Genomic DNA, 24136 nt, shown 5'->3' on the forward strand with positions numbered 1-24136 from the left:
TTCTGTTTTTTTAAAAACAAACCTCAGGGGAGCCTGTCATGGATCTCCCACTACCACATCTTAACTTTGGGTCTTTAGTCTTACATTCGTATGGCTACAGCCCACTTGTTGTTTGTCATTTTATGAGTTGCCAAGAGCAGAGCTGTGTTAACATATTTGCTGAAATGTAGAAGGCTGTTGATTATGTTGCATGGATAAAGCTTGTTAAACATTAATGGAACGCCTCATTTTTGAACAGCTAAAAAATTAAAAAGAAAACCAATTCACCATTCACTAACTTAGTGCAAAAAGAATGAAAATCGGTGTGCTGTGCTGCACTTCTTTAAAACAATTGTATTTAATGGACATTTGTAAATGGACATTGCATTTCTGAAATGCTCCAGCAAACTTGCAATACCTTTATAATGCTCAGTGTTCCAAAGTATTAAGCACGAAGTATAAACGAAAAGAGCATTGTTAGCAATATTTTGAAAACTAAAAGTTTTAACTGTTTGCCCTTTTGCTTTTTTCCCTTTAAGTGCAGCCTTCCTGCAACTTTATTGTACTGCTTTGTACTTCATGTTTTTTACTATCATGGCTTCGAAATTCAAACCTATACCCAAAGTCCTGAATGACTTGTCTCGTGTACATGCAATGTAACAACATACTTAAAAATTTTGGTGCTTAAAAGTTGTTCCTTTTTTTCTTTAATAAAGGATATTTATTTGAACACAGTTTCTTTCACATTCATTTAAAGGACTTGTGGAGCTCTGAAGCAGACATGCTAGTATAATATTGTACGGTTATGTTAAGCATAAGCAATCCCTATCAACTCTCTGTACATTCTTATACTGATGTGTCAGAAGATGATTTTTTCATTGCAACTGAAGGATCACAGGTAGTTCTGACCCTCTCATTCCACCATGCAAGATTTCCTTAATGAGACGTAAAACTCTGGAAACAAAAGATTTCATTTTGGATAAATTAAAAATGGTGGGCAACCACTACAGATAGGAAGCACACATGAGTTCCATTCACACTGGCTGCAGAGTTGAATGGGGAGAGCAGCAAATGTGTTGCAGCCACTCCTGTGCCATCAAGGAAAAATAATGTGGCTATAGTGGAGTAGCAGGGGTTTTGTGTGTTTGTTGAGGACTCATCAGGGCACCACAAGACCCCTGAAGTCTGGTTCCAGTCCTGGATAGTCCTCTTTGGAGGCAGCTGGCTGACCAGGGATGCTGCAACCTTTTGTGTTGTGGGCCTCTTTGTTGGCAATGAGGCAAGTCTGAAGGTTGAGAAGGTGGTGTGTCACTAGAACCCTCCTCATCATTGCAGCGGCAGAAAGCTCTGCTGCTGTCACTCCACTGATGGTACTCTGGCAGGGAATGAAAAGGACCACCTTGGGGGAAGTCTTGGATCTGCATGATTCCAATCCCTGCCCCCCAGTCCCCTGACATACCTCAAACAAACTATGTCAATGGGAGAAATAATAAAAAGACCAAGTTCAAAAAGAAGAGGGGAAAGCACATTCCATCTTTTGTGGCTCATGTGAACCAGATCAGGCTTAAGAAGTGGTGGCTCCTCTGTCATAGACTGTCCCTAGGATTACTCTTGGTAAGTCTGTTCTTTTCCCCCAAGTGTAAGTGTAAATTGGTACATCTGATTTAACACAATTTGTTAGTCTGCACATTCAAGTGCACAGGTGCCACTTCACAGATTATTTTCCAGATTTGTAAGAGACTGTTTACAACAAGAGCAAACATAAGTCAAGACACCAATATGTATTTTGCTTTCTTTATTCCAAGGCTATGTCTTCAGAGCTTGAGAACGCTGCTATGATCACATGTACAGAACTAGTAGTCTCTCAGCAATGCTTCCTTTTTCCTGGTAGCAAAACCAAATTTCAAGTGCTTTTTGTGCCGTTGAGACCAAACCTAAGAACTATGAACAAGCTCTGCAGATTGCTATCAGTTCCAACATGTAATTAATCAGATCCTGTGCAACTGGTTAGTCACCCACCTACCGAGACTACTCACATGAAAGACCTGCTTGCTACAAAGTTGCTATGAAGTATTAAACTCTGGCAGTATTCTATGTGAGTCTCCCTAACCATTACCCCCTCTTCTCTGCCAGGATCAGAAAATCTATTGGAAATTGTCCAATAATACTGCCATTTTGGCACAAAAATCAAAGAACCAGTACAGTGTGGAAATGAATTTTCCTACTTACGTTTTCCAAAAGGAACCTTGATTTTGTAGGGAGCTGGGACAAAGGATGGGAAAAGCTAATTTGCTGTCTAGTTCCATACATGTTTTGTTGAAAGTAATTCACACTGAATTAATTGAGGCTGTTCAAGTGTAGGTGTCCTTCGAACTACATCCTTATTAACTTTAATGAATTATATTATCCATTCTCACATAAGAATTTTAGAGAGTTATTTTGGCTTGGGTTCCTATGAGCAGAATTCCGTTCCCAGGATGTTCTTATGGAAGGAGTGGGTGGTGCCTCTCCAAAGCAGCCGCTTGTGTTCCAGGTGGGGGGTTAACAGTGGCGGCTGCTGCCGCCTTCTTGTTGCTATTGGCTCTTGTGCCCAGTGCAGGGTTTGCCTTTTGCCACAAGGCAAGAAGTTGAAATGGAGCTCAAGGTGGAGGCCCTACCTCCTGCAGATGATATGTAGGCGACTGCTTCTCAAGCCCAGACATTGAGAGTTCAGCCTTTTCCAAAGAAGCTGGTCTCTTGCACCAGAGGGGAGAACAGGGCGGGAGGTGGCTTGGGGGTGGTGATGATGATGCAAGAGGAAAGGGGCATCTTGGGAGCATTCACTGGATTGTCATCCCTTCTATTTATCAAAGGGCAACTCTGGATCCAACCTTACATTTACAATCAGATCTCACAAAGCAGCAAGGAGGAAATTGGCCACATTAAACTCCAGATTGCCTGTCAATTGGTTTCTTGGAGACCTGACCAATCAATCAATCAATCAATCAATCAATCAATCGGACTTTCTGTTATGCTCCATCTTGCTTACTAAGGCTCCATACATGTGCTGTAGTTAAGGTACTGTTGGGATGGAACCAGACTTGGTCATTATTACACTAGACCCACAGAAACCAATTAGACTTAAGTTACTCATGATTAATAATTCCCATTGATTTCAAAGCATCTAACTTCAGTCACATTTCTTTCAATGGATCTACTTCAATCCAGACTAGGTGTTGGGGGAAATATTGGAATATTCTGGAGTAGAGTTATGAGAAAGAGGCTCCAATAACCAACTTCCAGACGGGGATATACTTATAAAACCTTTTTATGTCAAAGTCAGAATTTCACAACATGACACTCTTAATTCAAAATCCAGTAGCACCTGAAGGATTAAGGTAAATGCTGCCATCCATTGAACAGTTTGTAATACTTAAAAAGAGCTGAAGAAGAAAAAATTGAGTAAAGTACATTCTCCAGAACAGCAATTGTATTTCAAAATAAAAACTGTATTTGTTGGGTTTTAAAAGAATGGTTTTTTTTTAAAACAAGTCTCCATAATTGTCATATGACAAGTACACAGGGTAATTGTTCTCCTATGTAATTTCTTGTTTGTTTGTTTGTCCACAGTACCCAACATTTTCTGGCATATATATTCCCACAGTTTCTCTTAAGATAGATACAATATGTAATACCAGTCTCTGGGGAAAACATGACTTTGTCCATTATGCCAATTATTACCTTAATAATACAGAAGTGTAGTGGCTAAAGTAGGTATGATCACCTAATTAGGAATTTCAGAATACAATTTCTAGAATACAATTTCTAAACACCCACCTACCGTAAATGAACATTAAAATATTCTTAAGAATAGGATTTTATTTATATGTGCACTTAATTCCACTTATCCCATATACATATTGGATGACTTTTGGGAGTTCAATGGTGCAGCCCTCATAGATTTTATTTTTACAAACAAAAGAACCCAAAGTCAAGCATCTTAATATACATGAGAAAAGTAATTCTCAAATATTGATTTCCAATTTTCAAATTTAATTTCAATAGGAAAATATTAAAAATGTGCACATTTAAATTTTTCCATGTGCTGTATATACATGTGTGTGTATGTGTACATATACAAATAAATTTCTTGTACCACACATATACACAGCATTTCAGTGGAAATATTTTGTAAACTATTTTCCCACATGTAAATGTCATTGTATTAAAAATTTTGATCTCATTAAAAATAATGTTACATTTTTTGCCATCAAATTTCTGTTCTAACTTGTTATAATTAATAACACTCATGAACATACTTCATTCCTCCTACAATTACACCAATTTTATACTTTTCTGAAGATGTTTCCAATTGACACTCATATAGCAAGAGAATCAGGTACAAACTTCTCCAGGTAAATTAAAATCAGGTAATCACTACTGTCCTGGACCTGATAAAGTTACACATCGTTAACATCTAGCTATAAAAAAAAATCACCATAGAAAGCTTTTACGTATGAATGCAATGAACAAATATTTTCTCCAGTAATAAATAAAATAAGTGGCAGAATACTCTAAAATATGGATGAAACTCAAATGATGTGTACAGTACATACAGTATAATACATGATAATTTACTGTTAGCTAAACAGTAATCCTGACATTTCAGGAGACACCTGTTATATTACAGATAAAGAAAATGGCATTTTATAAATTAACCCACCATGTATTTCTCCCACTTTGAATACAAATTAGAATGCGTGTATTATACAGTATATACATACAGTACACACATAAAAAACCCGACTTATATTATCTAGTTTTGAATAGCAGTCCTTAAGTGGAAAAAAAATTCTATTGTACAGAGTTTATATTCAAGCTGGATTTTGCATTTAACATTCAAATTAATTTGGGTGTAAAGAAAAGGTCAGTGCATCTTTGTGTTTGATTTCCCCCCCCCCATTCATTTTAAAAATCCTCTCCAATATTAGACAATTTACAGCAAGATTGTCCCATAATGCAACTCCCATTCAGTAAGCAGACATTTGACACTTGGCTTACCTTTCATTTTTTCCCCTTTAAAATAAAAAATATTATATAAAGAAATACATGTTTGGCAAAAGTCTTTGTAAATCACATCAAAACAACTTAAAAACATGTTCACTGAGGATAACTGAATTCAATTCCTGTTTTGAAATTCAGAATATTGCCTGGTGTGGTTCTGATAAACATGTGATGTGAAGGTTCAAAAAGGAGGGGAAAAGATCTCCAATTTCCTGTGATTATACAGTTTCTTTGAATAAGCAAGGTCAACGTAAACACCCTGGCAATTGCTGTATATCCACAATATATCTATAACAAGCTGCACTGATTACTCTGAAGAAGTTTTGGTTAAAAGAATTATTAAAACATATGTTGGTAACAGTGAATATTAAACATATGTGGTATTAATAAATAAGACTAGATGGATACTTATCTGTATATAGCAAATTTGAAAATACTTTTCAGGGACTCACCTGTCTTCATAGATAGGCTTCAAAATGGAACACAGAACTTCTACATACATGAACTTAAATAGAGAAAAGTAAACCATACACTGGACAATATTAGTGAACACCAGAGTGAACATCGTAAATAAATACAGTATCTTCCAGTATAAAAAGGGGAAGAACTCTATACAAGCAGGTATGAATTAAAGATGCAACTCTCTCTCACTCCTGGCAAGAATTAATTAGTAATGCACTATTTCTTAACAGTGCAAAATATCCTGAGAAATTATTAAGATTACAACAAAAGAGAGGGCTGTCATCGCAAAGTTCTTGCACAAAACACAGCAATTGAGTGTCTTAACCAACAAAATAAAAACAAAATAAGACAGATCATCTACAATGTGTCTAACACTAAAAGGGATGCCATATGGGGCACTTCTTATTATTTCACTGGCTAATAATAGAAAAGGATTGCATTCAATTACTGTTAATATCTTTCGAGTTATCTATGGCCAATTATATACAAGGAGGTAATTTGTAGTTCAAGTTATTATTTTTCCCCAACTAGCTACAAGCTGAATTCTAAAATTTTACACTGAAATATATTGTTGAAAATTTAAAACAGGCCCTCCTGGAGGAGCGTTTTCCTAATTTTGTGCAACTTTGATGCAGAGCCCAACAAAGTCCTATGAAGAGAGACAGTGCATCTTTAAGAAGGTTGGCACTGAAATCCCGTTTTCTTTAGCTGCATTCTATTAGCTTGGCCAGGTTATCTCGTAGTTCTGTTAGTTCAAAGATTTTGCCATCAAGAATTTCTAAAAGTGTTTTCAAGTTATTGCGAAAAGCTTCTTGTTCATTCTGACTTTTCTCCAGACGCTGCTCTAGGTCAGACAGTTGTCCTTCTAGGTCCTTGTTTCGAACTTCCACTTCCTTAAAAAAAGAAGAAGAAGCAATATATGTCATTTGTAAATGCAGTATTATCTTTATCAGTTTTCTATACAGTTAACATGGAGCTGGAATGATCATCAGGCTCAACAGGGTTATCTCTTACTCACAAATAGGGAGAGAGGCTCACATTCCTAAATGGAGGTATCTACGTAGGATAGCACCTTCATCAGGGCTGTCCAACTTTTCATACCAAGTGGGCTGCAACAGAACTTTGACCCAGAAGCTGTAGGCCCCACACTGCTTTGTTGGTTGGGGGGCAGAGGCGAGGCCAAAATTTGACACACAGAGACCCTGGCAGGGTCCTAGAGCCCTCCCATCCCCTCCCCAAATCTGGGAAAGAGCTAACTAGGCTTTGGGATGGAGGAAGGAGGAGTCTAGGACCCCATCAGAGTGCTCACAAAAATGGCCTTGAGGGCCGCATACTGTATACCATGATTAGCACGGACAGAAGTGTGCTTTCGCTGCTGCCTCACATACAATTAGGAAGGAAAAGGAGGATAGATAGAGATGCATGGACTAGCCTACACAATATGATTTAGCATCTTAGTAAATATATATTTTAGTCATTTAAGCATCATTTAATTACAAATGGATTTAAAAGGAAAACTTTGTTTTTGGCAGTGTCAGGAGCCAGGTCATTGTTAACAGGATTTTAAATGGTAGTTAAGAACTCCCCCCCCCCCACTTACAGATAACTCACATCTTTCACAAGCATTCAGTTCTGTGAGTCCACGCATATATGCAAAAATGTGTAAAGCCAGAAGCCCCTGAAACCAGCCCCACCCAAGTTGTAAGGCTGCCTACCTGGCTGTGGGAGGGTGGAAGGGCTCTGCCAGTGTGCAAGAGCGCCTTCCTAAAGTTAGCGCTGGCCTGGCTTTGGGAAGGCAGTGCAAGGGCTCTGGGATGCTGCCAAAGTGCTCACACCGCCTTCCCAAAGCCATGTAAGTCCACAACCACAGCTTTGCATGGGGGGGTGTGGGTGTGGATTTCCTCTGCTCCTTATTTATTTATCCTTCCCCAGGCCCCACACAAAGCTGTGTTCACGTAAATAAAATAAGCATAAGATACGAGTTACCTGTAGGAAAGAACATGTAACCACGTAAAATTGTTTTGCAAAGGATTCTTTTGTTGCACTTATTTAAGATTTTTTTTTAAGTTTGTCAAGGGCATAGATTCCACTGAATGGTCATACATGTCAAATGAAAATGCACTGTGCAGCATTTTGCTAATAACAGACCATGACATCATTTGAGTGTGTATATAATCTTGCTGCTATCTCCAAGTAACTTGACCAGTCAGTTTTGAAAAGACAGAATCTACAGGCAATCAAGATCTAAAACATACACTCATTTGAAGAGACGAAAGACATCAAGGCCTGCAGCCATTTGTTAAGGAATGCCGCTTCAAAAGCTATGAACGCTAAAATTCCCAGCATAAATTGCAACAGATATGTAAGAGGAAGTGTTTGTGTTCTAGCAGAAATTACTCCTACCTGCTTATCAAAGTTTGGTTGTTTGCCATTCAATAGAAATACAAAATGCAGTCCAAATTTCCAGATACTAATTTCAGCATTTTTACCTGCTCAGGAAAGCATCAGCATAAGGCTTTATTTTGGCCCTCCAGATGTTGATGGACTCCAACTCCCATTAGCTTCAGCCAGCGTGGCTAATGGTCAGGGATGATGGCGGTCAGAGCGCAACTATGTTCAAATGCCCACATGTTCCCCAACCCTCCCTGCTCTAGACAGCCCTCTTCTGCTTCTTCCCAAGAAAATACACTGCCGTGTTCCTGACCATCAAATATCCCCAAGTAACTCAAGGGGCAATATATTGCATCTGAGCATTCTGTTGACCTGTCTGCATGAGATGGGAGGATTATCTTCGAACAACTTGTGCTTGTGGGTTTGTAATTCTTTGCTGATCTTGGAGGGATCTGGAAATTCAACTCTAATGGCCTTTCTTTGGAAAAGAGGCATAAAGCTCTGGCAGGATCCTAGAGCCCTCCCACCTCCTCCCCAAAGCTGGGAAAGTGCTAACTAGGAAGGAGGCAGGGGGACTCCAGAAGCCTATCAGAGCCCTCAGACCTCCTTCTCAAAGCCCAGCACCTTGCTTACCCAGCTTTGGGAAGGCTGTACAGGGACATCAAATGTTGCTGAAAGCCGCCAAAATAGGGCCACACATTGGACCACCCTGGAACTCTAGGAATACTTACCGGTATGTAACCTTTTATTAAGAAAAGGAAGTCTGAAAGGGAATTCACATACCCACACCAGAGCACATCACTTCTTTTATTTGTTTGCTCCCCCCTTGAAAGATGTACAGTCCTTCTCTTCAGCACTAGGACACTCATCCTCATGATCCTTCTTCCATCACACTTGTACAATGTTCACACAAACACTGCAGGAACACAGTTAGCCCCATCAAAGAAGTAAGGAGGTGGGGACTATTCTGCACCCCCAAACTGTCTGTCTGTACAAGTCTTCAAGATCCAAAATTATCCAACTTCTTTCCTCTTTTTTATTGTTACCTACAAGCAGATACAACCCTATTCGCCCTGTAACTTACTTGTAACTTCTGAGTCAAAGAGTCCCTCTGTGCCTGAAGCTCTCTGGCATTGTCAATTTCTTGTCTCAATTTTTCTATTTCCTAAAGGGGATAAAACAGCATATTATCTTTCATCCTGGACAAATCCCAACTTTCATCCTGGACAAATCCTCCCCATCCAATCTGGGCATACAAGACAGGGTTGCCAATGCTGCAGAACCCATTGGTACTTCTCCCAGGTACTTATGTAGCGAAACTAGAGTCAGAGAGTGGGCCAAACTGTATCACCCTGAGAGCCATCTGGCCGGCCCTAGAGCTTTGAACTTCAGCATGCTTCTCAAAACATGCACAGTTCCCAGTAGGAAGCATCATTTGTGCTTCAGGTTCATAAGCATAGAAATCTGCTAATGATTATGCAGCAATAGCTGAAATTGAGTCATAAGAATCGGCTGCCAGAGAGCCAGTTTCACAGGGCTAAAGACACCAGGGAGGGAACGCTGCAAAGAACAAAGTTGAAATTTCAGTTACAAGGGACTGTGAACAACTGTCTATTTTATAGCAAGAAGAAAGCCAGAGGAATCGTAATGAAATATATGCAACAATTCATGACCAAGTCTAAAACAACACTGGAATCATTTAGTCAGGCTAGATACTTAATAACGTTGGCTTAGAGCCTAACTTGCCTTCTGTGAAGAGAATGATTTCAAGAATTAAAGTAGACATCTGTGGAAGTAGTGAACAACTCAACACTTCTTTGTGCAATAAAAGTCTACCAGTTAGGTGACTAGGAAGAAGCTTCCCTGAAGGCATGCTATTTCGGAACTGCAGTGAGATATCTTGAACTGTCCTCTGAAACATCTGGCGCCAATTACTGACAGCGAAATAATAGCGTGCTTCTAGGACTAGAGAAGTGATATAAAAAGCAATCCCTACCTATTATTCACTCTTTGGGGAAGTGAGTGTGCTTTGCCAAAGGCAACAAAGACGCTTTTTGAACTTCCCACCAATGCATGGCCTCATACTGCAGGGGTCAGTCTGCCGATCATCATCACTAGAGGAAGTACTTTTAATTCTAATACACCTGACTCTTCAGGCACTTTGAACCAGTATATAAAAGCCATCTTTTAGAAATGAGTTATGGCCTGTTTGTCAGCCTGCTTTCACACTTCTAGGAAGGAAAGAGGAAAGCTACTGACTTTTGAAAGAAATGTGTGTTTTTTTGGGGAAACAACCCATATTTATCTAAATGGTTTTCCCTGTGCAAAGAATTTTGCATCTCATTCTAGATGTTAGTCAACAGAATAAAAAAACAACAAATTAGACAACTTATTTTTGTAACCCGTATTTTGATACAAGCTAATGCAATACTATGAATGGTGTATGAGATAAATAATCAGGGCTATTAAAAAGTCAATTAACAAATGCAAGCAAGTACCTCTTCCTTTTTCTTCAACGTTGCCTCTAATTCTTGTATTGTCTGGTTTAATTCTGTTTTATGTGTGTGGACCGCACTTGCTTGACTACTAACACACTCCAGCTCAGTCACCTGTAAAAATAAATACAAATGATAAATATACAATTATAGGACCATATGGGACATTTCTGCTTTACTAAGCATCTGTATCACAGCATTAACACTTATTGAAATGGTTTCATTAGCTTTGCACAGTATTTTATGAAATGATGGTGGAGCACTGTTTAAGTTCTGTGCCTGATGCTAGTGCTTCTAAAAGTGGCAAAGTTTGAATCAAATAATGGGTTGGTTGGGAATTAAAGTGATAAATATAAACCTAAGAATAGCTTATTTAATTATGAAGACTGTTCTCCTTCAAACTGCACTCTTCTAGTTGACACTATATAGTAGAATGATGTGTAACTAGTTTGCTAAAATGATTCACACAAAGCTTTTAACCCCACACTTCTTCTTCTTCTTCTTATTATTTAGATACCGCCCTATACTTTAGTAATTCATAAACCTTTACCATCCAAAGACTTCCCCAAAATTCTAATTAACCTCTGTATTTTTCCACCAGCACTGTACAACAAAACCAATGGACGCTTAAAACAATGTGATTTAAACATCAATACTTACAATTCTACAGACCATGTGCATGTTGTCACTCAGGTGCTTGTAGAAAACATTAATAGAATTGAAGTATGCTTAACTTTCTCTAGATTGCCCATTCAGTGGGACCTAACTGTACAATTAAATACTAATGTAGCACTAAGTTCAACAACTCATAAGCATGCTTAACTTTCTCTGGATTATGCCCAATGCTAATTTTTATTTAACGGCAGCCAAATCCTCTGAATGTGACTTGAGGGCATTAAAACATAAGCACAAAGGAAAAACTCTGCTGGATAAGAGAGCTCATCTAATCCGGCACTGTTTTGACCAGCCAAAGGCCTGCAGAAAACCCACTAGTAGGCCATGAAAGAAACACACCTCCTCCATTGATTATTGCCAACATCTAGTATTCAGAGGCATAGTGCTTTTAACTTCAAAGGTCTCATTTAACTACCGTATTTTTCGCTCTATAGGACGCACTTTTCCCCCTTCAAAAATGAAGGGGAAATGTGTGTGCGTCCTATGGAGCGAAGACGCCATAGCCCCGCGACCCTCTCCCGACTGGAGAGGTGACACGCGGCTATTGCAGGAACCTCTACAGCCCCGTGTTACCTCTCCAGCCGGGAGAGCACGCGCACGGGGCTAAAGCAGCCCCCCGCGACCCTCTCCCGGCTGGAGAGGTGACGTGCGGCTATGGCAGGAGCCTCTATAGCCGCGGGTCACCTCCCCAGCCGGAAGAGCGCGTGCGGGGAGTGTCTGCAAGCCTCGCGCACCCGGCAGGAGGTCCCACCGGGTGCGCGAGGCTTGGGGCGGCAGCCTGTCGCCCGAAGCACGGGGAGCCCTCGGGAGGGCTCCCCCTGCTTCGGGCGAGTGTCTGCAAGCCTCGCGCACCCGGCAGGAGGTCCCACCGGGTGCGCGAGGCTTGGGGCAGCAGCGGACTGCTTGCGCGCACCTAGAAGCTTGGGGCGCGCTGAGCTCAGCACGCCCCAAGCTCCTGGTGTAGCGCAGCGATCCGCTAGCCCTGGGAGAGCCCCGCGGCTCTCCCAAGGCTAGCGGACTGCTTGCGCGCACCTAGAAGCTTGGGGCGCGCTGAGCTCAGCACGCCCCAAGCTTCTAGGTGCGGGCAAGCAGTCCGCTGCCGCCCCAAGCCTCGCGCACCCGCAGGGACCTCCTGCCGGGTGCGCGAGGCTTGGGGCGGCAGCGGACTGCTTGCGCGCACCTAGAAGCTTGGGGCGCACTGCTTCTAGGTGCGCGCAAGCAGTCCGCTGCCGCCCCAAGCCTCGCGCACCCGGTGGGACCTCCTGCCGGGTGCGCGAGGCTTGGGGCGGCAGCGGACTGCTTGCGCGCACCTAGAAGCTTGGGGCGCGCTGCTTCTAGGTGCGCGCAAGCAGTCCGCTGCCGCCCCAAGCCTCACGCACCCGGTGGGACCTCCTGCCGGGTGCGCGAGGCTTGGGGTGGCAGCGGACTGCTTGCGCGCACCTAGAAGCTTGGGGCGCGCTGCTTCTAGGTGCGGGCAAGCAGTCCGCTGCCGCCCCAAGCCTCGCGCACCCGGTGGGACCTCCTGCCGGGTGCGCGAGGCTTGGGGCGGCAGCGGACTGCTTGCGCGCACCTAGAAGCTTGGGGCGCGCTGCTTCTAGGTGCGCGCAAGCAGTCCGCTGCCGCCCCAAGCCTCGCGCACCCGGTGGGACCTCCTGCCGGGTGCGCGAGGCTTGGGGCGGCAGCGGACTGCTTGCGCGCACCTAGAAGCTTGGGGCGCGCTGCTTCTAGGTGCGCGCAAGCAGTCCGCTGCCGCCCCAAGCCTCGCGCACCCGGTGGGACCTCCTGCCGGGTGCGCGAGGCTTGGGGCGGCAGCGGACTGCTTGCGCGCACCTAGAAGCTTGGGGCGCGCTGAGCTCAGCACGCCCCAAGCTCCTGGTATAGCGCAGCGATCCGCTAGCCCTGGGAGAGCCCCGCGGCTCTCCCAGGGCTAGCGGACTGCTTGCCGGCACGCAGAAGCTTGGGGCGCGCTGACCTCAGCCTGCCCCAAGCTTCTGGATTAGCGCAGGGGTCCGCTAGCCCTGGGAGAGGCGCCCAGCTCTCCCACGCTAGCGGAGACCTTGCCGGCACGCAGAAGCTTGGGGCGCGCTGAGCTCCGCACGCCCCAAGCTCCTGGTGTAGCGCAGCGCACCTGGGGGGGAAATAAAAATTTTTCCCTTTATTTCCCCCCCAAAAAATCTAGGTGCGTCTTATGGGCCGGTGCGTCTTATGGTGCGAAAAATACGGTATCATCATTCCACATAATAGCAAGCTCAGGTGTTTGAGCGCCTATCATTTTGGAAGCAAAATGGGGCCGCTCAAATACAAGGCTGTAATTTCTGCATGCTTTGTGGACTCCCTAGGTACTCAGAAGTATAGAGGTTTGTAAAGAAAGAGAAAACGGAAATTAATAAAAACAGCTCAACCACAACATGTGAGCTCACAGAATGCGGTGGGGAGTTGAACCTTTAAAAAAGAAGAGGGAAACTAGAAGTCAGGCAGACTGTATCCCTTTTCATAGAGAAGAAACTCTCTGTGATTAAAGCAAAGCAGGGTCATGCCACCAAATTGACCTCCCTGGGATGCAAGCCTGGGCAGTGTGTATGGAGATCCTGGGCTGCCCAGACGACAAGATCCTTCTCTTGGTCTCACTGATGTGGAGCAAAGGAAAGCACAGCAATACGTTTGGTACCAGCTGGGCCTAAGGAGTTGTTGGAAGGAGGCGTACAAGACACTATTCAACTACCTTCTTGACCATTGGACCCACTATTGGTCTCATCCACTCAACCCACCAGAGCCTGTCTTTACATGCAGATGAAGTTTCTAATTCATTATGCAAATTATGAAATTTTCCCACAGCAGACAGCAAGGTGAATAACAGTATTTGATGGAAGATGAACTGCAGCAGAATGGAAACAGTGCTGCATATGACAAATACAGGGTGGAAGAGAAAATGATGCCTATCTCACATTCCTATAGAAAAATTAGTTGGCTGGCGTGTAATTCTGGCCTGAGATGTAGAAAGTGAGTTTTCCATGACATAGCTACTATAAAAATCCTGTAACTAGCAACTCCAGGACTTTTTTTTTAGGGTAGAAGCAATAATTGTTCAACCCGGACAAAGAGGTCCAGCTGAGGGCCTTCTGGCGGTTTCCTTGCTGCAAGAAGTGAGGTTACAGGGAACCAGGCAGAGGGCCTTCTCGGTAGTGGTGCCTGCCCTATGGAACGCCCTCCCAGCAGATGTCAAGGCAATAAGAAACTAACTTACTTTTTAAAGACACCTGAAGGCAGCCCTGTTTAGGGAAGTTTTTAATGTTTGATGCTGTATTGTGTTTTTAATATTTGGTTGGAAGCCACCCAGAGTGGCTGGGGAAACCCAGTTGGATGGGGGGTATAAATAATAATAATAATAATAATAATAATAATAATAATAATAATTATTATTATTATTATTATTATTATTATTATTATTATTATTATTATTATTATTATTATTATTATTATTATTTCACCTGGCCACCTTCCCACCTTCAACCCAGACAAGCTCAAATAAGGCATGATGGGCAGGGGTTGCCGGGGGGCGGGGGACATATTATAGGCTAAAGAGCTGCAAGCACCTTGTCCATATTTTCAGGCCTCATCAGCTGAAACCAATCCCACAGGATTGGGCAATATGTTTTGCTGGACAGCTCCCTGGCTCTATAATAATGGTGGCACTAAACTTAGCATGAAGACAAGTACTTTTATCCTCAAAGGCCTGTCAAACTCGTCACAGCAGGCCTCCCATGGTTCCAATACTATTCCCTGGGACAGATGTCAACATTCCTCTCACCACATGGAACAGTTCTGCTGGCCAGCTACTCAAATATGCAGTGCAGTCAGCACACTAAGCCTTCTTTGCTGTCTTCACCACCACACAAAAGGCCCGACTGTGAACTCAAATATAAGTCCCATCAGTTTCATACTGGGCTTTGGACATCAAGCTAAACCAGGGATTGTGGTTTGTTGCTCCTGCCTATGCTATGGGAGTAGTGAAGCCAGAGACATCTGCATGTTCACAGAAAACCATTAATTAGGATCTACTGCCAATGTATTGGTCCTGATCATCTGATAATTACAATGGTTTATTAACAGCACACATGACTCTAACTGGATTTAGGCCCTATTGTCATAAACCAAATTACTCTTTGGCTTCTAGCAATAAGCTGTTAAAAGATGCTGGTGTGCTTACTATGTTATTTTTTTAAAAAAATAATTTTTATTAACCGGCCAATCAAATCAAATCACATAAATTCCGAATTACAAAGCCGAATTTTAAATTTTGTTGAGGGGACCCATATTTCAAGATCCGAAGGGGGATTCTGATCATCTTCTTGCTACTGCGTTAATGTCCAAATCAGTCCAAACAAAGTTCATAATTCTATCCAGTCTTATCTTGCTGTTTCCACGTCACATCTTGTTCATATATTTTCTCTTTTTTCTTTATGATCTCTTCTGACGGTCTCCTTAAGCCGATAAACACCAATAATAATCCTGTGTGAATTTTTCCGTTCTTCCAATCCTCAAATCGAGATGGTTTCCATATATCATCGCCTTCATAGATAACATTGCTCTTTCCATCTTTAATTACAGAACTGTCATTCTTAAGTCCCTCTGAGGAGTTTCACCCACAATATAAAAACAGCTCTATTTCTCTATTTCTCCTCCCAGACTTAAGTCCTCCGACAGAACTTCCCAATATGGCGACGGCACTTTTAACTGCGTCATTCCAAAGCCCTTATACATTCCACGCTCTTCTCAAAACATGCTTTGGTTCGCAAGTTTATCTCCACACAGCCTTAAATCCACAGCTTAAGTCCTTAAAATGACATTTCTTACTTGTGGGGGGGGGATTCTTGTTTAATCACATAAAAGAAAGGAAAGTTTTTTTTCCCCTCCCCCATCAGTCCCTTTGCCATACCGAGTCTTGGCGTATCTTCTCAAGATTTATACTTGTTCCTCCGACTCGTCTTGTTTTATCAGAGATCTCTTCTGTTAGCAGTCTTTACTCCCCCTCCTTCCTTAAAATATGTGCATTCGCTTCATCCAAATTGTTTCTTTTGAAGTTCTTGCAGCTAGTGGCGCGGATCAGAGACGGTGTCCAGGAGCGCCGAAATCCCACAGGAGGGCATTGTGCCTAGTGCCCCCATCCCCACAAATTCGGGGGTGGTATAGGGCACAGCAGGCAAGGGCAGTCCCACCCCACAATCCTGGGGGGGGGGGTAGGGAGGCTATTTACTCCCATCACAGCCTCCAAATTACCTCGTGTGGGTCGGAGAGATGTTCATGTCAGCCATCTTCTGATGCGCCCCTAGTGGCCCCTCCAGTGTGCTTACTATGTTAAAAGGTATTGCTAAAGAAGACTAATCCAGATTTCCAAATTAATCAGAATACAAATCTCAAGGGTCTTGTTACAAAGTTTTTAAAAAGAGAGAGGAAAAAGAAACATCACACAACTCATTACATGAAGAATGAAGTCAAATATCAAACAATTCAAATAAAAGTTTTCTATATTTCAAGCAATGTCTCCTTGATGTTAGTTAGACAATTCCTGATTGCCAGGGGGTTGAAAAATTGTCCAAGGATATCTGAAAGCTTAGAATTTACATTTTCAGTGTAGAAACCATTTTTGCATGCACTTTTAACCTTAACACATTATGGTAACATGTAGAATTCCAATAGTTAGTTGATTAGTTAGTTAGTTATTTAGTTAATTTACCTAAACACAAGAAAATATGAACTCTCTACAAAATGTGCTTATAATAAATATACAACCAGCATGTTGCTTTAAAAGGATAGTATCAGCAGAATCCACAATTACTCTTAAACCCCAATCCAGTAACAATTTCTATCTAATTCTGCTTATCCATTCCTGATATATCCAAAGTTGCTTTTAAACTTCCCTTAGGTTAAAAAAGGCAACTTGTAATATAATTATGTACATTCATGAAGGCACTGTTGTATCTAATCAATCCCTTATGTCAGTGGTTTTCAACTGGTGTGCCGTGGTACCCTGGGGTGCCTTGAATGATGGTCAGGGGTGCTGTGGCCAACACTGGCCTCTGTCCCTCTTTCCATCCCTCCCTCCACTGATGCTCTCTTGTGTCTCTGCCTCCCAAAGGCTTGCACAGCTGTTTATTGCAGCAGCCTGGCTATAAGATCTACAGGCGAATGGTGCCTCTTGCAGGCACCTCTCTTTGGGGTGGGGGGCGGGGCTTAGAGGCCAAGGGCAGCAGCAGCTGCCGCCTAGAGCAGTGTTTCCCAACCTTTTTTGGGCAAAGGCACACTTGTTTGATGAAAAAAATCTCGAGGCACACCACCATTACAGCCCCGTGACATCAGCGCGCAGCGTCGCGCCAGGAGGGACGCACGAAAGTGTAAGTTTCAATTTTTTCCCCTCCCCTCCTGTGTAAAGGGGAATGCACTCTGCTAAGTAAAGGCACTTGCCACAGCAGCGTCAACGTCACAGCACCCACCGGCACCCAAGAGAGAAGGGGTCTCAGCAGCCCTTTTGCCAGGAAGAGGAGCAAGAACGAGAGGAGGAGGAGGAAGAGGAAGAGAGCCCCCCCAAAAAAAACATTCTCCTTTTGATCTTCCTTATTTGCAATTCCTCATTGCAAAACAGCGGTTGATATACAGCTGATTTTTTTGTTATTACAGTCCCCACCCCCTCACCTAGAAAAACACCACCTGTCAATTTTATTATTATTATTATTATTATTATTATTATTATTATTATTATTATTATTATTATTATTATTATTATTCCCCGCCACTCTGGGAGGCTGAAGCCCTTTAAGGCTTCCTTCTGTCCACTCTCTGTGAATTACCTGCCCGGAGCGGGTTTCTGGGGGGGGCACTGCTGCCGGTGTCCTCCCCGTCGAGTCTTGCCTTGCCCGGCGCGTGGCGGCCGCCCTTTCCCACACTCTGCCGGCTGCGCTGCCAAGCCCCGCAGCTCGGCCTGTCAGCGTTACCGGGCTCGGCGGGCGGTAATTCCCGAAGAAAGCCGGCGGCGCTTGAAGAGCTGGCAAGCCCCCATTTGCATGTCTGTTTTCCGCAGCCCTTGGAGAGGATTAAGTTCCCTCCTTCCTGCCGGGGAACCTCCAAGCTTTGGGGGTGGGGGGGGAGGAGGCAGCAAAGCGAGGCAGGAAGGAGAGCGCGGCTTGGCTGGGTGAGCTTTGGCAGGGGCAGGGAATGAGAGCTGCGAGGCGGGCGCTGTGGACGGAAGCGCTGCCCGCCGAGCTCGCAGGCAGCCAGGCAGGCAGACGGCGAGAGCCCCGCGCTGGGCGGCCTCTCCTCGCCGCCGCCCCGCCTCTCGCCGCCCGACTCGCCCGCCTCCCTCCCACGGAGGTAGGCTGGTGTGCCGTGGGAGGGAGGCGGGCGAGTCGGGCGGCGAGCACACGCGGGGCGGCGAGCGAGCTCCCTCCCACATCCCATCGCCGCTCGCTTCGGCCGGCCTACTGGGCTGTCGCAGGCGGAAGGCCTGCGCATGCGCGAGGTTTTCGCGCCTTCCTCCAGTAGGCCGGCCGAAGCGAGCGGCGATGGGATGTGGGAGGGAGCTCGCTCGCCGCCCCGCGTGTGCTCGCCGCCGCCGCCCCGCCTCTCGCCGCCCGCCTCGCCCGCCTCCCTCCCACGGAACACAAGGCAACGTTCCGTGGCACACTAGTGTGCCGCGGAACACCGGTTGGGAAACACTGGCCTAGAGGACTCCCAAGGAGAGGGGAGAGGGGAGAAGGATGAGGGAACACTCCAAGGCTGTTTGAAAAAGAGTGAGAGGCTGCCAGCTCTGCAGGCAAGAGGTGACATAACTGGGCTCCTGGGCCCCATAGGGTGTTGCAGAAAGAATGTAATTGGTTAAGGGAGCCGTGGACTCAAAAAGGTTGAAAACCTCTGCCTTATGTGAAGAAGCAAAATAGAGTGGAGCTCCCCTTTAAAAATGTATATGTTCTTCTATTTCTAAAACTCCAATTGAGAATAGGTGTTACATCAGTTGAAATGGAAATCCTTTGGCTTTCTAAGTTTATAGGTCACATTTCTAGGTATCCAGGAGGGAATGATCAACTTAAACTATGCATGGAAGTTAAGTTGTATATACAGCACTCAAAATCTACAAAACAAGTAACTGCATAGCACTGCAGTACAAGAGTTGTACAACTGAAAGTGGGAGCAAACAAACTAAAGGATAATGGCCCCAGGCAAAATGTATGGATGAAATTTTGTTTTGCTCTGTTTCCTTAGCTTGTTTTTATTATAACTGATGTTCCAGGACCTGTTAAAACAATATCCTCTGTCCTAGAACATTCATGATACTTGGGCAAGAAGCTGAAGCAGGAATTGGGAGAAACACTCCAAGTGGAATGTAGAATATTCAGAATGCCTGTGACAATTTAAACAGTACTGGGCACAAAACACGCACAAAACAGCTGACACATTTAGCAGTTTGTTTTTTCACCTACAATATGAATGTATCAACTATGGTAAGATTCTGCATTAATTGGATTCTTCTCATGTGCATGGCTAACCTCAAATTCTACAATTCCAGCTCTTACTGGATGGACAATTAGAGGAAAAACAACAAGGGACACACTTTCCCCAGCAAATTAAGTCTTCCAGTAATGCCAATAAAGGACTATGAACAAAGATGTGCTTTGGGGCATTTTTTTCACCTGGCTGAGGGTGGAAGGACTACACTATGCTTTATTGCATTAATATATTTAATATATAATATTTAACTGCTTTAATTAAGGGATAACCAATAGTATCCCCATGCTAACAAAAGCCTCTTTAATTCAGTAGAGGCTTCTGTAAGCGAAACAGTAAGGGAGACAATTTTCACCTTTCCCCCTCATCCTTTGAGGATATCGCTATGCAAAATCTGCTCTAGAGACCAGCTGACCCTTCGCAACAGTGTGGGTACAGAAGGGGGGGAAGCAGCAAACTTTGTTTCTCCCTGCATTCTGATGACAAGAGCCTTCACTGGATCAAAGTCTTCCACCAGCAGAAGGATGCCAGTTGAAAACAAAGAAAACTGAAGTTGAAATCCTATGCACACTTAACTGGATGCAAGCACCACTGAATACATTATGACTTCCTTTGGCATATACATGGATAGGTTTATACTGCATATCAGTAAAGGGCCATAGTTTTATGACGAGATGGAAAAGGGAAAGGGGAAAAAATGCCACAAAACCTGTGCTCTCTGCTAAGGCTTGCCTGTCACCTACTAAGCATTCCTGAGGACCAATTATGCCAGGGGGAGAGAGGGCCAGAAAAACCTGCTATTGCTGAGGATGGAAGTAGCCCAGGAAGGAAGGAAGCAAACAGTGTGTGGTCAGCCTTTTACAGGAATAGGCACATTGATTTCCCAACTTTACCCTGTTTTGCTTCACCTCTACAGCTATTGAGGTGATCACAAATTGAAGTTGATTTGTTTTTTAAATACAAACATGTCCTAGGTTTCCTTGGAGAGTTGGATTTATTAGTTTGGCCGTGTCTGTCAGCTACGCTTAGTAATTCCCAAAGAGGACAGCACACTGCAGGAGCCTTCCCTGGTGTGATTTATGGTCACGTTTATACACATTTCTCAGCATAAACATGCAGCCAACTTCATAACTAACCCTCTGTTATTATAACTTAAGTCAATAATTTCACAAAACAAAGGAGAAATTATACTAGGAAAGGAAGGAAAGAAAACTATAGAAAACAATGTGGCAAGGAGGTATCACATGCAAATCCAGCTTTTGCAAAATACACATTTTCTTATTTCTTTAAGTTTAAATTGTATTTGTAGGCACATGAACACGCTTAAAAACATCTGGAGTGAATTGGACAGTGTAGTTTCTTCATGGTGAATGAGAGACGCTCCCACACCTACAGTAGCGAATGTTCTTATGTGATGCCAATAAAGGTTACTCGACTTGACTTGACCTACAGTGGCCACAAAGTGCTTACTGTACCTGTAAAATATTCTGAAGTTTTTATTTATATTAATATTATGGAGGCTCTTGATGTACCTGTTTCAATCATCCTTACAGCTTTGAAGTCTGCTGTTCCCAGAAAAGTGGATGGATCAAGGGTTAACGACTAAGCATTGTGAAGGCTATAGGCCTTTTAGCAATATTGCTTGTCAGCAATTTGTGTCCATACAAAAAACAGTATTGAAGCTTACTGAAACATCTTGCTTGGATGGATTTTAGTAAAACAAGTGTGAACAAGACTACAGTCTTTTAGAGACAAAAAGAACCACGTGTGAATGCTGCTCCTCCAGCCACTTTTTCTGAAGAAAATAGGCTTTGGGAGAGAACCATTTTGAGCAGCGAAGCATTAGATAGGGAGCAGGCGCTTAAGCCTTTTCCCAACAGACAGACTTTTCTTTTCCAAATTATCCTAGCTGATTACCATCCTGATTACCATCAGGATGCAAGTATCTACAGTAGTACCTCAGGTTAAGAACTTAATTCGTTCCGGAGGTCCGTTCTTAACCCGAAACTGTTCATAACCTGAAGCACCACTTTAGCAAATGGGGCCTCCTGCTGCCACTGCACTGCCGCTGCACGATCTCTGTTCTCATCCTGAAGCAAAGTTCTTAACCCGAGGTAATATTTCTGGGTTAGCAGAGTCTGTAACCTGAAGCATCTGTAATCTGAAGCATCTGTACCCAAGGTACCACTGTATTTCCTTGTTTGAGAAGCTAGCTGTCAGGGAAAGGGTTAAAAGCCTTTCCCCACTTTTCGACTGAAGATATGCCCCTCCCAACCCACTTTTATTCAGAAATGCAGCTGCCAGGGATTTGTTACAAACATTTGCATATGATATGTAGTTTGCCCCTTAGACAGTTTCAGAACTTCCATCCTTTATCCTCTGAAAGGTTCTTATCACAGTGGCATGCTGGGATAAATACTTTGCAGTGATCCTCCCTGGAGAATGGGATATGCATAGAAAAATCTTTTGCATCCAGTGATGTTGGGCTTTAACAGATTTGCATACAAAATACAGCTGCCTTTTGTCTACAACCATCACCCACCCAAAATTCCAACACATTTAATAAAACTTGATGTAACAAAACAGTACCAAGGGTGTTTCTAACAGCAATGCAAGACTGGCTTCCTTCCAGCTCTACAGCTGAAATGACAGACACACATACCAACAAATCATGCGTGAGCTCAGTCAACATTCTTGACCTTCCCTCCCATACTTCAGATGGCTATCCACTTTTTAATTTTATTTTAATCTGCTCACTTGTCAACTCATAAATTGAAGACGGGGGAAAAATTCAAAAGCACAAAACTTCTCTAGGAGTATTTGCTTCTGGATGACACCAAGAGGAACAGCTGGGCAGAAGAGTACATTGCAGGCTTCTACTTTATCCTTGCAGAGCTATTTCCCTCCAGAGGTCAACAAGGTATGTTTGAACTGAATGCGGTGAATGTCCTTCCTGGGCAAATGCTCTTCTAAAAATGTTACATATGCCTTCACCCTTACAGAATCTTAATTCATGCAGTTACTTAACTTGCCTTAGTTTACCTTATTAACAGATCTAAAGAGAGAATATAGTTTAGAGTGGGAGGAATGTACAAACTAGAGGATAAATGAAACAACAAGAGATGAAAAAGAGAGCAGATCATTTTGAATATCCACAGTTGTCTACATTATGAGTTTATCGAATTAGTGCTCAGTTGAATATGAATCAATGCAGTATATAAAGTGAAAAAAACTGTGCTTGCTACCATTTCACAAGGCACATAAATATACACAGACAAAATGACACTGTGCCTGCCATATATCTGGACTGAGATAGTTTGCCCCTGCACTTCTCCATGAATAAAGAATTTATTTTCCAGCTATTTTGCACTGGTTTCAGTTGTCTTAATGGGCACAAGCTCACAAAAGCAAACTTACAGTAGGTTGCAGCTCATGGTTTGTTTGGAGAAAGAAAAACCATGAGCCCAGGTTGAGACCTAACGCTAAACCAAACCAAACCATGGTTTAGCTTCCAGCACTGAAGCAGCAGCATGAGAAGAAGAGAGCAAAGTTGCCCACGATTTTAGCCCCATGGACCAGTACACTGCACATTCACCTTTAAACCAAAATAATGCTTAGCTATGGTTTAAAGTGACTCACATACAGGCAAGTTCAAGTACACTAGATTAATCTTATACGTCTGACCCAGTGCTATAGACATCACTTAGTAATACATATTTATATGATTTGTTAGATAAAACTCAAACTATATAATACAATAATATATAATTTATTACTACGGGATAATTTATTACCGTATTTTTCGCCCTATAAGACGCACTTTTTCCCCTCCAAAAATGAAGGGGAAATGTGGGTGCGTCTTATGGGGCGAATGCAGGCTTTCGCTGAAGCCTGGAGAGCGAGAGCGGTAGGTGCGCACCGACCCCTCTCGCTCTCCAGGCTTCGCGGACCTCTCCTCAAGCAGCGGGAACGTTCCCACTGCTTGGGGAGAGTTGCCGGCATCCCGAAGCCTGCAAGCGCTGATCCCAGCACGTGCAGGCTTCGCGGACCTCTCCCCAAGCAGCGGGAACGTTCCCACTGCTTGGGGAGAGTTGCCGGCATCCTGAAGCCTGCAAGCGCTGATCCCAGCACGTGCAGGCTTCGCGGATCTCTCCCCAAGCAGCGGGAACGTTCCCACTGCTTGGGGAGAGTTGCAGGCATCCCGAAGCCTGCAAGCGCTGATCCCAGCACGTGCAGGCTTCGCGGATCTCTCCCCAAGCAGCGGGAACGTTCCCACTGCTTGGGGAGAGTTGCCGGCATCCCGAAGCCTGCAAGCGCTGATCCCAGCACGCGCAGGCTTCGCGGATCTCTCCCCAAGCAGCGGGAACGTTCCCACTGCTTGGGGAGAGTTGCAGGCATCCCGAAGCCTGCGCGCGCTGATCCCAGCACGCGCAGGCTTCGCGGATCTCTCCCCAAGCAGCGGGAACGTTCCCACTGCTTGGGGAGAGTTGCAGGCATCCCGAAGCCTGCAAGCGCTGATCCCAGCACGTGCAGGCTTCGCGGATCTCTCCCCAAGCAGCGGGAACGTTCCCACTGCTTGGGGAGAGTTGCAGGCA

The 24136-nt window shown here is 43.9% G+C and overlaps 1 protein-coding gene across 5 annotated transcripts in view; it reads right to left on the bottom strand.

Annotated features, from left to right (window-relative positions):
* Window positions 1-24136, bottom strand: part of HOMER1 (homer scaffold protein 1) — an 82513-nt gene continuing 58377 nt past the window's right edge. For all 5 annotated transcript variants that reach the window (XM_081213092.1, XM_081213094.1, XM_081213091.1 and 2 more), the window contains 3 exons: window positions 10374-10484; window positions 8960-9040; window positions 1-6377 (listed from right to left, as the gene is read on the bottom strand). In XM_081213092.1, the coding sequence (XP_081069218.1) occupies window positions 6189-6377; window positions 8960-9040; window positions 10374-10484 (381 nt within the window). In that variant the 3' untranslated portion in view covers window positions 1-6188. The remainder of the gene's footprint in view (window positions 6378-8959; window positions 9041-10373; window positions 10485-24136) is intronic.

Source organism: Podarcis bocagei (genome assembly GCF_964188305.1).
Source record: "Podarcis bocagei genome assembly, chromosome: 11".
In the NCBI taxonomy this organism is placed as follows: domain Eukaryota; kingdom Metazoa; phylum Chordata; class Lepidosauria; order Squamata; family Lacertidae; genus Podarcis; species Podarcis bocagei.